Source organism: Xenopus laevis, chromosome 5L (assembly GCF_017654675.1).
Source record: "Xenopus laevis strain J_2021 chromosome 5L, Xenopus_laevis_v10.1, whole genome shotgun sequence".
NCBI lineage: Eukaryota > Metazoa > Chordata > Amphibia > Anura > Pipidae > Xenopus > Xenopus laevis.
In genome coordinates this window covers 45,958,619-45,973,855 of record NC_054379.1, presented here as the reverse complement: position 1 = coordinate 45,973,855, position 15,237 = coordinate 45,958,619, and the positions used below count along the sequence as shown (strand labels likewise).

General features: G+C 37.4%; 1 protein-coding gene across 3 annotated transcripts in view; it reads right to left on the bottom strand.

Annotated features, from left to right (window-relative positions):
• utrn.L (utrophin L homeolog) overlaps positions 1-15,237 on the bottom strand; it is a 391,980-nt gene that overhangs the window by 256,181 nt on the left and 120,562 nt on the right. For all 3 annotated transcript variants that reach the window (XM_041562715.1, XM_018263001.2, XM_018263003.2), the window contains exons 24-34: positions 13,600-13,713; positions 13,282-13,437; positions 12,310-12,480; positions 11,134-11,313; positions 7,815-7,949; positions 7,286-7,435; positions 6,333-6,494; positions 3,287-3,415; positions 1,528-1,701; positions 783-938; positions 302-472 (exon numbers count right to left, since the gene is read on the bottom strand). In XM_041562715.1, coding sequence (XP_041418649.1) covers positions 302-472; positions 783-938; positions 1,528-1,701; positions 3,287-3,415; positions 6,333-6,494; positions 7,286-7,435; positions 7,815-7,949; positions 11,134-11,313; positions 12,310-12,480; positions 13,282-13,437; positions 13,600-13,713 — 1,698 coding nt within the window. The remainder of the gene's footprint in view (positions 1-301; positions 473-782; positions 939-1,527; positions 1,702-3,286; positions 3,416-6,332; positions 6,495-7,285; positions 7,436-7,814; positions 7,950-11,133; positions 11,314-12,309; positions 12,481-13,281; positions 13,438-13,599; positions 13,714-15,237) is intronic.

Here is a 15,237-nt window from a genome sequence, read left to right as displayed (position 1 = left end):
GGGTTTTTTTCATGAATAAGCATACATTCAAGTTGTGTGTGTTTTATTCAAGTAGAAAAAAACCTCACAAACTCGACTTTTGATAAATAACCCCCTAAGAGTGCAGTAATGTTTTTCTCTGACTGCTACAGTCTTAAAAAGATCAAGGAATCCATTTTAATGGGTTAAGCTGTGACTAAAAGCAGCATACATATTGTTAGTATACATAAGCCGTAAATGTTAGCAATTAGATGTTTATGAACAGTTCAACTGGCTCTTCATATTCAGGAAAAATCTTAAATATGATGATAAAAACTCTTACTTTAGCCCATGCAATTTCCACATCTAAATCTGCACCCAGGTTGCCAGCAGTGGATTTACGCACAAGTTCAGATTCGGTGGAAGCCAGCCATTCTGACAATGATGCAGAGTCTTTCTTCAGCTTCCCAGCTAAATGCAAAGCCCGCTCCAAGTCTTGCTTCCCTTCTGTCACCTGCACAAACAAGAAAAGTGGATCCGGTAGGAGGACTACAAATACATTCACTTTCATGTACTTGAGAAGCTGAGCTACAAAGCAGTTATATAATATAATATATATTATGCACTGACAACCTACAACTTTTTTAATCTTTGTACCAGTTTCCTAAACTGTGGCCATCAAGAGTCAAAGGATGTAGGTAATGAATATTTGATTGTGTCCCTGGATTATTCAGGGAAAAAAAACATATGTGGTAGTGAAACATTTGTTCATTTTTTTGGACATGACAAGAAAGATAAAGAGAGAACAAATTGACATCACATACCTGGGCGCCAAGGTCATTATACAGCATTTTTAATGCAGTCAGTTGTTCATCCATCAGTTTGGGATTATCAGTTTGCTGCTTCTGCACAATTTGCCTTCCTGTCTTTATAACCGTCTCTACTTCCAGCTTCACTTCACTCAGGGTTTTGTATAGTTTCTAAAGGGTGGATCAAGGCATTAAAATGTGTAATGGACAGCAACCATCCCGAGATTACAAAAAATGAATGAATGCAGGAAATCAGAGAAACCTACATTTTTGATTTAGCAGGATAACACTTAAATAATATCCTACTGGTGAAAGTTTTTCAAATGTAACCAATGCATAATATTTAAAATATTGAAATCTCGAACTGTGCTAAAAGGCCACAGTCAAAGCTATTAGGGCAAAGGAAGCATCTGGAGGGGGGCAGGGACACCTTTTATAGATAATCTGTTCCATCATACATCAATTAAATGCTCCAAATTCATCTTCTCATTTTCTACTGTGAAGAGTAAAGGATGCACATGTATTAAACTAGTTCACTATTTAGGGTCCACCGAATAAAGTGAAATCTATAGATTTATGATTTTTAGATTTTGAAAACAGACGAAAAATGCAGAAGTAGGTTAATGTATGGCTCCTCCGTGTGATTGCAAATACTTCACTCAGCATTTACTACACTCCTGAATAGGCTGCAGTGCCAGTGTAACATTTGCGATCAACGCAACTGGATCCCACAAAACCCATTCAAACTAAAAGAGCTCACCATGCAGCCATCTAGGTGGGTTTGGATGACTTCAGAATTGACATCCTTCACATCAAGAACTCCTAGTTCTGTTTTGACGCCTTCTAGAACCCGCTTACAGTCAAGCATCCGCTGCTCAAAATTAGCTGGCTTCTGGAAGAGCTGAAATTTCGTGGACACCTCTCGAAGCTTTCTCTATATAAGCGATAAAACATAATTTATAGACTGCAACCATTTTATAAATGCAGTTTACGGCAATGAACAATAACATTTTTATCCTACCGAAATAAAAGATTTCCATCCCTAAGATTTTTTTTTTTTAAAAGAATGCCTAATGCTAGAGTGACATTTTTTGGGTTACTTCTCTTGAATTTGAATAAGAAAAAGTATTTTGACTACAACGGGCATCCTGTGCCAACAAGATAAAGCTCTTTGAGGATGTGATATGACTGTTAATTGCTCCCTCTGCTTAACCTTGTATCTGAATATATGTTTGCACATTCTGCTCTATAAGCCTCCATATGTGATTATGCAGGTGTATTCCCAATCACTGACCCATAATAGGAGGGCAGTTTCAAACAATGCCTTGTTTTGTTTAGGGAACCACTTATTTTAACATATTTAGCAACACAAGTGAGGTATAAATAAGATACTAGTCTTAAACTTTAGGCTTAACATCAATTACTGCCTTAGACAAGAGCCATGGGCTTGGAATACAAATGTAATAGAGCACAGACAGCAAAAATGTCTGACAAGTAAATGACCATAATTTAACAGGCAACAAGATTGGTGCTACCACTTAATCTGATAATATATAACATAGGTTAACATAAAAAGGTGGGCTAGACTTCGTTGTTAATAGGGTTGCCGCCTTTTGCGGCTTGGGAATCTGAATAGGGGACTGGGGGCAATGACATGGGGACGGGATGCCCCAAAATTACTCCACTGTTGTGAACAGTAATTATTAAAGCACTTTGCAATACAGGTACTGAATTAAAACATAAGCCTTTTGTTCTTGGTCTCTCCAGTCCACATCTGGAAATGCTGATTTTCAGGGTCACTGACCCCTGTCATCACTGTTAGGCTTTCATTATTATTGTTACATGTTATTGGTCATCTTTCTAAAGAGACTCCCTTTTTTATCCAATAGTCTGACCTTTAAACAGCTGCTTGGTTACTAGCGTAAATGGGACCCTAGAAACCCGATGTCAAAGTCTTTAAAAAAACTAAAAAAAACTGCCCCTATAGGGCAATTCACCTTCATTTCTTGAAAATAAAAGCTGCACAATGTGTTTCACAAGGATCCCTATGGTCACAGTCTGGTCTTTGATCTATGTCAAATACTGACATATGAACTAATGCACTCTGAAAAAAGGAAAAAGACGCCAGCGTTTTTTGGGACTCTTCACTAAAAATTAAGGAATATCTATGCACTCCAATGCACTTTGCCTGGTCTGAGCTCGCAAAGGCAAGTCTGGCGAAAGAGGTAAAGTTCAGTAAAAAAAAGTTCAGTGAAAATTCGCTTGGCGATCGAGTACAAATGAGCGCTAGCGTCTTCTCTTTGGCTAGTGAAGCTACGCCTGTTAGTAAATCGGCAAAGTGCCTAAAAACGGTAATGCTGGCGAATCGTCACAAGCGTTAGTCACTTCGCCCTTAAATCTGCCCGATTGTGTGGTTCATTAGACAGAAATAAAACGTGTCTACATTTATGTATTTGAAAAAACTTTTATTTAGCAAATATAAGTGCCTTAAGAAAAAACACACTGTAAACAAATATTACCTGGAGCCCATCTAGCTGAGATCCACCTCGTGAGGATTTGGACTCTGGAGTGGTTGGTTGCATCGGTCGTAAACTACGCTTCAACTCTTCCAGCGAGGCTTCATGGGCGCTGAGGTCAGCCTGGATTTTCTATAAAAATAATTATGGAAATTATGTAGATCCTTTTATTACAGCAATAGTGACACCTTGAGAGAAGTACCAGGTATTACATCAGTGGTTGATTAAGAGATACTTGAGAATATATATATATATATATATATATATATATATATATATATATATATATATATATATATATATATATATATAACCAGTGAAGTTAGTTACCGGTCTTTTCATATTGTTAAAGGGACTAAACATGAGACTCTTCTTTGAATTAAAAAATGTGTGTTTAAAAAAATCGAATAACTCTATGATCGAGTCCCTCATTTCTCCTTACTGTCTGTGTCTTGGCTTACAGATCAGGAGAAGTTTACTGAACAGCACTGATAATTCATAGCACAGAATATTTATATTATATGGTTGAAAAAGTATTTTATCAACAACATAACAAGAGGTTAGCAGATTGCAGAGCTCAGCAGCATTTAGTGTACATACATACAATACTTTAAAGTTAAAATAAGCTACAATAATTAATTGTGTTTCAGAGTATGGGGAAACCACATTACCACCACTGAGACTACACAGTTAACTCCTAATATGTCCAGCAGAGGGCAGCAGTCAGCAGCACTTGCCAATATTTGGTTATCATGCTCAAAGCTGCAGATTTTTCTTTAAAGGCCCAGTAACGTTCATAAAATTAAAGACATTTATTTCCATATCTGCATTATTACCCAGAACTCGTGAGCAACATGTTGGATGTTGCTCCCAGTGGCCTCAAAGCAGGTGCTTATTTTTGATTTCCTGACTTAAAGGCAAGTTTTGTTTGGAAAAAAAAAAACACGTGTACTGCCAAATTGACCCTCTTGTTGGCTTTACATAGGAGCTACAAATACCCAAGCAAAGGCTTATCTGGAAGCACCAGAAACTTTTTGCATACTTATGTTGCGCTCCGACATTATTTTACACTTGAATGTGGCTCATGAGTAAAACAAGGTTGGGGACTCCTGCTCTAGACAATGCTGAAATATAATTTATAGAGCTGTGCACAACCATAAGAAGAAAGCCTTACATTTAACTTGCAGAGGTCAGGCAGATAAAAGAGGCGTGAAGGCAAAAGCACTAGTTGCATAAATAGATGCAACGTTTCTCCCATTAAAGTGCTATACACTTTGAAATGGTGGCAACTTAGGCTGACGTTAAGTACACAGTACCATTAGTCAGTTATGCCCACAGATGTTGCCTGTTTTCTTTTCCCTTTTCACTACTTCCATGGCAGGCACAAACTGCACCCAAATGCACTATTTACAACCAGACATTTTAGGGCTAACAATTGTGCCAAGTGAATTATGGCGAAAATATAAAAAAGAGTTGCCTTTTGGTGTTACTGGGCTTTTAAATTTATGAGGAAAAGGAAATACTGGCACACAAAGCATTTGCAGCAGGTAAACCTTGCTTTAATTCAAAAAGTGCGGAATGTGCAACGTTTCGGGGTCACGCCCCTTTCTCAAGCATACGGAATCATTGGTGAACAAAATATATATAGGTGAAACAATTAATCAATTTACATAAATTATTCACACAGGTGTTTTTTCTTTTAGCAAGTATAAACCAATACAAGCATGTAAAAATTATTAAAAAAAAATTAAAATGTAGCAAACCACAAACCTCCTCAATTGTGCAATATTATTGTGTAAAATAGTGTCCATAAAATCAATTGTCCATAAAAATAGTCCATAAAAAGTTAATGTGATGACCCAAATCCATTCGGGTTTGAAAAAAGCGTGTATAAAAATAGAAGATCATCTTGAAAAAATTCCTTGGGTAAGGTGCAACAATATAAGAAAAAAGGAACACTGACCCTTGGGACACCTAGTTTGTAGCCGCCTAGGTGTCCCAAGGGTCTGAATGAGGAGTACAATCTTTCCTGTTTTTTATAAACTGTTCACAGAAATATTCACATATGCTCTTTGATAACGTCTTGTGGTACTATATTCATAGTTATTAATCTAATTTTTACAGAGCAGGAAGGATTAACTTTTAACTATAATTATCTGTATCCTAAACAGTGTTCCTTTTTTCTTAACAGATAAGAACTTACTTATGAGTATCATCCAGGGATAGATATTAGTACCTGCAGAATATGTACAGGGTGAGTTAAAAAGTAACTGTCGGCTTAATATATTTTGCTACATTTTGTCTTGAACAACATTTGTTGCTAATTATTATCCTTCCACAGAAAGTTAACTGTAGCTGCGTTTTATTATATTGTTGCACCTTACCCAAGGAATTTTTTCAAGATGATCTTCTATTTTTATATCATACACGCTTTTTTCAAACCCGAATGGATTTGGGTCATCACTAACTTTTTATGGACTATTTTTATGGACAATTGATTTTATGGACACTATTTTACACAATAATATTGCACAATTGAGGAGGTTTGTGGTTTGCTACATTTTAAAAAATGTTTTTATAATTTTTACATGCTTGCATTGGTTTATACTTGCTAAAAGAAAAAACACCTGTGTGAATAATTTATGTAAATTGATTAATTGTTTCACCTATATATATTTTGTTCACTAATGATTCCGTATGCTTGAGAAAGGGGCGTGACCCCGAAACGTTGCACATTCCGCACTTTTTGAATTAAAGCAAGGTTTACCTGCTGCAAATGCTTTGTGTGCCAGTATTTCCTTTTCCTGATACATTTTGGAGGCTGCCGTGTCCTCTCATACTGAGCACCAAGCTACAATCGCCAAGGACTGCTGTGGGTGTGCGATCGCTCTATCTTGTTTCAGTACTTTTAAATTTATGCACATATATTATCACTCACTGGTTGACTTCTTCTTTTCTGGGCAGTGATATATGTAATGGGATTACGCTCTAAGAGAATATCATAGGTCACAGTGTTTTCTCACAGTCCTGAAAGGAAATGCCAAGATACCTGAGCCTCCTGCGGCATCCGGAGGGCATCAACTCTCTCCGTCAGGTATGTGGTTAACTGCTTATCCAGCTCTTCCAGGGACTCCTGCAGCACATTTACCATGTGATCACTCTCTTTCAAGGACTGCAGGTGCTGCTCTAGAGAGATCTGCCTGCTCACAGCCTGATGGAATAACATCCAGGATTAGGGCCTGATTTTGAAATCTTACTAAATCAAACATCTTATGTTCAAAATATTTAGTTTCACAAATTAAATACATTTTCCCCACCATAACTATCCACGCTATAACACAGCAATTGTAACAATGCAATACATGATCTTGCAGATGCAGTATGGGTGTTGTTTAAAGGGATGTGGCAGATTGTAGTATGGGTTAAGACAATGCAGGATTTGATAACAAAAAAGTAGTTTGCGTTCAGGAAAGAGATTTTTTTTCCCCATATTGCGGATTCCTTGAGTAGCAGTTAAAAGACAGAGAATTCCCTCTGGGAATTTCAGAAGAACATAGTTCTTTTGTTTAGAAGCAGAATTCTACCATTTGCATCATAATATAGCACTGGAAAGCAATGTTGGGGGTCTATCAAGTGCAGTAACTCCAGTTATACCAATATACACCATTATACCGATAATACAGCTCCCTGTGGAGTTATAATGTATAAATAGTAATGAAGGATGAAGAAAGACACACCTCTATCAAGTTCCAACTTTCTATTGAAATAAAACATGTCTAACTGCGAGCTGAGAATGTTTTAATTAACCTTTTCATAAAAAAAAACAAAAGTTCGGTTTAGAACAATATCTACAGGATGAGGTGGGTTTAAAATGTGTTATCATAATTCTATGAATATTTCATAACAGCTCAATCTGTCAAACACTGTCCATTGTTTTAAAAATACGACAGCAAGATTGAGTTGTGCCGGAACAACAGGCAGTAATAGCTTTTTAATGCTTACCAAATGACTCAGCTCCTCGTAGCGAGCATTAAAGTCCTCCAGCTTTTCGCTGATGATGTCATCAAGTATACCGCCATCAATCAAAGTCTGGCCAAGCTCACGGATCTGAGTTCTATTGTCTGCCGGGTGGCGTAGGACTGACTCTAAAGACTAGAGACGGAGAGATTATTTGGAAGAGAAAGTGACAGTTCACATTAACAGCCAGTGTGCAGTGATGCGCCCACTGTAAATAAACCCTTCTGCACTATTGGGATTAAACCATTTTAAAGGCAGGGATTAAATACCATTCATAATGAAGAAACTCTGAACTGTAAAAAAAAGAAGACAACTAGAAAACTAAATTGTCAGGCCAGATATGACTATAACAGGCTGAGCTGTTCAGCTTAAAAGCATGTTTAGCACAAGTCCCATTAATTGATCTTATTTTGAAAAGATGGTTATATTACCCATTTAAGTAATTCTTGCCTCAACTAAATTATTGACCCCTTTATTTTAAACTTGTTCCCTCCTATTCTCCTTGTACAGGTACCTCCAGCGCTTCGCTGACTGACTGTGCCTTGTCAGGAAGATTTCCCACATTTTGTACTCTTTCATCCAACGTATTTAGCCATGCTGTCTCCAGGTTCAGATAGTGCAGCAGCTCTATCCAGCACGACCAGACTTCCTAAACAGAAATGGTACACAAGATGATAACATTTAAAATCAGAATTATCCCAAATATTCACACATTGCATTCTGGTAAAGCTGTATTCACACACCGACTAGCCATACCATGGTCTTTGTAAATACAGGCCCCTCTAATGAGAGATAAGAACACTTATATTCTCACACTAGTGGTTATTTGCAAGGTTGCATCAATTAGCCAAAATGCCAATCCGAAAAATGCTATTTGGTCATCAATGTGTGATGGATGATTTTTGAATACGGATCCGCTATCCGGAAAGCTCTGAATTATGAATAGACTCCATTTTAATCAAATAATTCAACATTATAAAAATGATTTTCTGTTTCTTTGCAATAATAAAACAGCAGCTTCTACAATATCCAAACTAAGATGTAATTAATCCTTATTGATGGCAAAACAATTGTTTTGGGTTTAATAAATGTTTAAATCATTTTTTAGTAGACAAGGTATGAGGTTCCAAATTATGGAAAGTCGTATGATAATGAAAAAAGAGTGGAGTCAAAAGCACCTTCCACCAATCAGGAAACCAAGAAAATGGTGTGCAGGGTCAAGTATTATATGATAAATGTTCTATAGAGAGTAAAGAATGACCCAAAAATTGCACCACCTCATTTGTTATTCCATAAATCCCATGAACAAAAAGGTAAAACTTAACCTTTATTGGTATGTATTAAAATGACACCAAGGGTGAAAACCAAAATGATTAAAATTACAATAAGGAGGAGCACATTGTTTGCTGGATTGTGTAGTATACCCCAGATGCTTAGGGATTGATCGTATTCAAAACTGATAAGATCATATAAGAAGCATCATAATGGCGGTTAGCTACATTACGTTCTGTGAGTTAGAGCAAAAGGCCCATAGTAATAGCACTCAGTTCCCCAAAGGGTTAATTGACTGATGAGTGCGAAATTATACAGGTTACAACTGCTTGTCCGATAGAATTGAAACGTGGGCATCACTTATATAAGCCCAGAGAAATTCCCAAAATAACCCTCATGAGACAGGAAGTGTACAGTTAGGCGCTGGTTACTTTTTTTAGCTCAATTAGGCAGGTAGAAAATTTGCTGTAATTTAAGTTACTTATCCTGTAATATACCTTACCGTTGACAATACAGTGCATCTGGGGGTGCGTCAAGGATGGGTGGATGAATGGCACCATAGTGGTTAACATTGATAGAATGCAGCGCTGACAACTGAATCTCCACAGGCAGGGTTTTAACTGTACACTTCCTGTCTCATGAGGGTTATTTTGGGAATTGCTCTGGGCTTATATAAGTGATGCCCACGTTTCAATTCTATCGGACAAGCAGTTGTAACCTGTATAATTTCGGAAAGACCTGTTATCCAAAAAATCCAGGTGCCGAGCATTCTGGATAACAGGTCCCATACTTTAATGCTTCTGTGTATGCTTGAATGACTTAAACCTGCATGGCCTCAAGTGAATGTTGGTGATAATTTGTTGTCCAATCCATCCACCATATTTTATATTGTATAAAAAAATGTTCACATTCTTGCGAGATGGCCGTTTTAATACTGAATTGTTGAAACCATGGTTATGAAATATATGCCAGTCTGTACTATAAATGTGCAAAAAGCTGTTTTATCATGCAATAATTTTTATGATGAACATAGCTGCAATTTTTATCATACATAATAAAATGACAATAATGTACATCCAAAAAATTAAAGGTATGCTAAACAGGCTATAATTCTAAATATTGTGGTTATACTATATATTTCTTCATTCAGTCATTTTAATAAATACAAATAAAAATAAACAGCCTATTTTATAGAATACAAAATATTGCAATGGCCTCCTAAAGAGGAGCCCAGAGTTAATAAATGGCAAATTAGCAGTGTGACATATCTTTTGGGAACCTTTGTACAAACTATGGGGATAACTGAATACAAAGAAGGACCACAAAGAGGATATTGATCCAATATATCTCAGATCCACTCCCCTGTTTATGCTTTGATACTTGTTGCTTTCACTTAAGCAGACAAAACTTAAAGAATGAGCAACTTGCAGTTCCTATTTTGTTTGACTACAACTTGCATGGGTATTTAAAGGAGAACTAAACCCTAAAAATGAATATGGTTAATAATACCCTATTTTATATAATGACCTTATTGTATTAGCCTAAAATTTCAGCTTCACAATAGCAGCAATGACCCAGGATTTCAAGCTTGTAAGAGGAGGTCACCATCTTGGAAAGTGTCTCTAATACTCACATGCTCAGTGGGGTCTGAACAGCTGTTGAGAAGCTAAGCCTAGGGGTTGTCGTAAAGTAATATAAGCTGATGCTATAGGGTAGGTTATTAAATTCTGATGCTAGTTGCATTGGTTTCTGTGCTGCCATGTAGTAATTATCTGTATTTATTACTAATCAGCCTTATATTGTGACATTTATATTCAATGTGTACTGTATATTGTGAGTGGGTCCCTAATCTCAGTAAGTGACAGCAGCACAGAGCATGTGCAGTGAATCAGCAGAAAAGAAGATGGGGAGCTACGGGGACATCTTTGGAGACACAGATCTTTACTGCTACATAGTTGTGGTTGTCTCGGGCTGGTACAGAAGCCCAAAACATAATGTATAACATTTCTAGCCTACTTCTTTAGTTAAGCTTTAGTTCTCCTTTAATACTACAAGGATTACAAAGCAGCCCATGCAAATGTCACCTGAGGTAAACAGACAACTGTTAAGTCTAATCAGACGCTGGCTGCACAAGTGCCCACACACAAAAAGCAATGACCAAGAAAATCAATCATTCATTACCAAACTGCATCACCATTATCTTATGTATAAAGCACTTAATGCATTTTATAGATGCAGCGGTCAGATAAAAATGACTTGACTTGATTTTAACCAGTGCTAGGAGTATCTCCACATCAATACATGCCTGCCTCTGGGGGACCACTGATCCTAAAATCCTAATGCTGAAACCTTGCAGAAGGAACATAGATTGCAAGTAAGGCTGCAAGCTTTTAAATTTTCCCTGGCAGCAGTAATACATCCCTCTGATATGCCTGCCTACCTGTCCTCCCAGTAGATCATCCTCTATCTCCCTTCCATTAAAAGCTAAATAATCTACAAAATGCTAACAGGAAATAAGTCTCAAAATAATGAAAGTCTTTAATAAACCACAAGTCCCATACCTCTAGAGTGTGGCACTTTCCTCTGATCCTGTTGCAGAGCAGCTGGTAGTTGTCCAACACCACCTTTAGCTCAGGCATCAAGTCTTGGCCACCAGATTGACCTGTGGCAGCAAGAGTCTTGATGTTGTCCTTCAGAATCTTCACTCGTACCTCCTTCTGCAACACTTCTTCTTTTGCTCTCTGTAGAGGATAAATATAAGTTTCTATTACACGAAATGCAAGCACTTCATACAAAGGTGTATTTAGCATAAACATACATTATTCCATGTATTGCTCTATTTCCCATGTGCTACTGGGGTTTGAGAAAAACAGCTGACATTGAATAAACATTTTAGGCCCACAGAGCACCCAGTATTTATATATTTCTTTCCAATGCTATTAGGACTGCAGGCATGGCAGTCTAGTGAAAAGGGTGGGCTAAAGGGATAGCAGCCTAGAGAAGGGGTCACTTGCAGGGGCAAGAGAACGCTGAAGGCAGAGATGCAGGGATATCAGTCTGTTGGAGGGGAAGGGGTGAAAATGGTCATAGCCTGGTGAAAATGGAAGTTTGGTTATGAAATGCAATCACATTACTAGTTGATTTTGTGATCAATCAGAGAATGGTTCTAACTTTTACTTGTAGCATAATGCAGTTGATTCTGTACCTCAGTTACAAAAAAAATTGAAACAATGACTCTTCCACACTGATGTGTGTCTTGATACTTCTCCTGCTGCTTAGCTTTGAATAATGCTTATTCTTTTCATTTCAATATGTGAAGAATTTCTGTCCCACACACTGTGGGACTTGGTGACTTTGGAAATAAATTATTTTAAAGGTGCCTGCCAGCATTAGCAATGCCCACTGTCATTCATAGTCATGTGTGATGTGTGCGTTAGTCAAGTATATATATAAAATGGTCAATTAAGGAAAAGGGTGTGGTTCAATGACATAATTAGCCAGGACACAAGAACTAGACTATACAAATCATTTCTGCCTCCAGAGTACTTGCTTAACAAAGTTCAGTTGCATATTAACACAGGCTGCATTCAATATATTTTTGTGTATATATATATATATATATATATATATATATATATATATATATATATATATACCAGTTAGAAAAGATGAAATGTGGCCTGTAATGTGCCAGTGCCTAACTACATATCACCCAAAGCATGGAAACTTTGTCTTACTTTCATTTCCTCCACAGCACTTTCTAGCTCTTCTGGAGACTTGTACTCAAAGTCCTTTTCCAAATATTCCTCCTCGGCTTGCGTCATCCATTCTTGCATCTCTGCCAAATCCTTCTTCAAGTTTACAGCTTTCTCTTGACTTTCCGACAACTTGTTCATTTGATGAATGACCTAAAATGGAGCCCATTAAAATGCTTTATCTGTATGGAAATTTTTAGGGCACACCTTCTACTTTGCTAATCCACAAAATAATTATCGATACAACATCTTAAACAACTTCTTGGCTACAACCAATGCAAAAAGACTCACATTTTCTAGTGGCTTTCTATTCCAGAACTAACAAGACCTGTTTCTAATCATTCATGTCTGCCTACTTGCAAGACATTATGGGAATTATTTTGGAGGGGAGTCGACTACCAGTACAATAATTCAATGGTACAATTACGCAAAAAGCTTTATCCAAACCGAATATGTAATCTGCCTATGTCGCTTCTTGGTATGGGAATGAGGATTAGCAGATATGGATGTTAAAGGAGACACATCTCCTTCTCACTGCTGATTAGTTCCTTTGTACTGGAATGGATCACTGCAGTTTGGCCATGTGTTGTTGGCCAAATCTCACAAGATCTAACTGTTCATCCCACTGGGCAGTTGTATGCCAATAAAACGAGACTGATTATGAACACAACTCCACAGCCTAAAATATTTGACCTGCAGGAATTAAAGTGGAGCTTCTGTTAGTATAGATCTACTAATCTCTGAAAACTGAATCCCAAGATGAATACATATACAGGCTATTGGGCAAATACAGGCCAAACTGCCCTACCAAATATGGGTATGTAAACGCAAAAATAATGCGGAATAAAGTGGAAGATCCATTGTTTTTGATAGAAGAAGGATAACAATGGAAAATCATGATGAAAACACAGAATACCCAGAGAAATGTATCTACCCTTTGTAGTCTGTGCTCACCTGTTTGCTTAGAAGTTCCCACTGTGCCTGCTGGTCAGCCAGTCTGGGCAGTACCCAGGTATTGATCATAGTATCTGGATGGCTACTCAGAGTAGCTTCTACTTCATTCAGCTTTTTTAAGGAGGATTCCACAGCTTCCATTTCATTAACAAGTTTCTGGAAGGGGCACAAGGGAAATCTGTAAATGTGTTTGCATATAAACAACGCTTGTGAAAGTAGCAGCTATATGTACAGTAAAGCTTGTGAAGCAACATTCCCACAGTATTACCAGACATACATAATATAAGGTTTGGAAAGATTTAGGGCTAGTGCTCATACCATGCATTTGTCCAGCTGTCTCTGCACTCCCTGGGAATCTTCAGAGGTACTATGTTGATTTAGGATAAAATCTTTTGCATCACTGACCCATTTCTGGACAGTTTTTGATTCATCCTGGTGAATAAAAACATAAAAAGTTTTATATGTGATTGAACAGCACTCGTCTGGGATGGACAAGTGACAAATATCTAGATATATCATAGTTTTCAGTTGTTACAATATCAAGAAAAAATATTAAACCTTTTTATAAAGGTTTAATGTGATTAAAGAACACTTGTACAGTATGGACAAGTGACAAATATCTAGATATATAACAGTTTTCAGTGGTTACAATATCAAGAAAAGATATTAAACCTTTTTATAAAGGCTATAGGCTACAGGAAGTAATCCAGCTTGCTGTGTGATCAATTCATATGGAACAGGGATGCATATTTATTTAGCCATAGAACTAATATTTTAATAAGACTGTTTTCCACCGATAATGTAGCAAGACATGTCATCTGTTTCATGGCAGGTACAGTATTACACAAGGAGCTGTTCTGTAGGTTTGTTTGGCTGGGATAGCGACTATGCATTGTCAAATTTACTTGGGTAAGGGCAGAGACACACACTTAGATTCAGGGAACTGCCTCCCGCTGGCTAGAATCTAAGTCGACGTTGGGATGGCACTCGGATTGCTTTGTTTTCCAAAGTAGCCTGAAGTTTCCTCGTGAGGCAATGGAAAACGAAGCGCACTGATTGCCATCCCGCCGGCGATTTACATTCTAGCCGGCGGGAGACAGTACGGGGAGATTAGACGCCCCGAAGAAGAAGAGATTTGTTGCTGGGCTGAATTTGAGTGTGTGTCTATGCTCTTAGACATCCAAAACAGATATTAATAGGAAGCAAAAGAACAAATAAACAAATAAATGGTACTCAGATAAGCCCTACTTTCAGTGTACATACGTTAAGATGGCTATAAATGTGCAGATTTTATTCTTTGTGTGACAAACTCATTTGTTTCAACGACCTACCAATAACCATTAAGATTAAAATAAGTAGGAAAAAGAACAAATCAGACAATGTTCTGGTCATTCATTGACAAGGCAGCAACCATATGAAAGTTATGTCCGACAAATAGTAGTGACAGTTACCCATTGATATCATCAGATAGCCAATACATACGATATTTTAACCTGTCCGATTGATTGAACAACCAATTGCCATGATAGGAAAATAGTCAGGATACCCCACACGGTCTGAAAATCATGCAAACCTTATTTTGTACATCGGTATATTTGTGTCCATGGCTAGCTTTAGCTGTGTGTCTTTTAGAGCAGTTTCTAGTAAATACCCAGCAACTGCACAGTATCATTCCGCCACTGACCTTAGACTTTCCTCCTTTCTAATAACCTCATGTACACGACTACAATACTACACCAGAGCATCTCCCTATGTATGGAAATCATTATCAAAGAACAAAATACAGTTCTTAAGGTGACCATACCGTGCCTAGCCTGCTTTACGCTGCAGACTTTCAAATCTTCCATGAAAAAACTTACTCCCTACTAACAGCTGTGGAATTAATATTTATCCATCATATGCTTCCCCATACAGCCACATACTAAGGGGTGCTTATACCTATCCCTTAAGACAGTA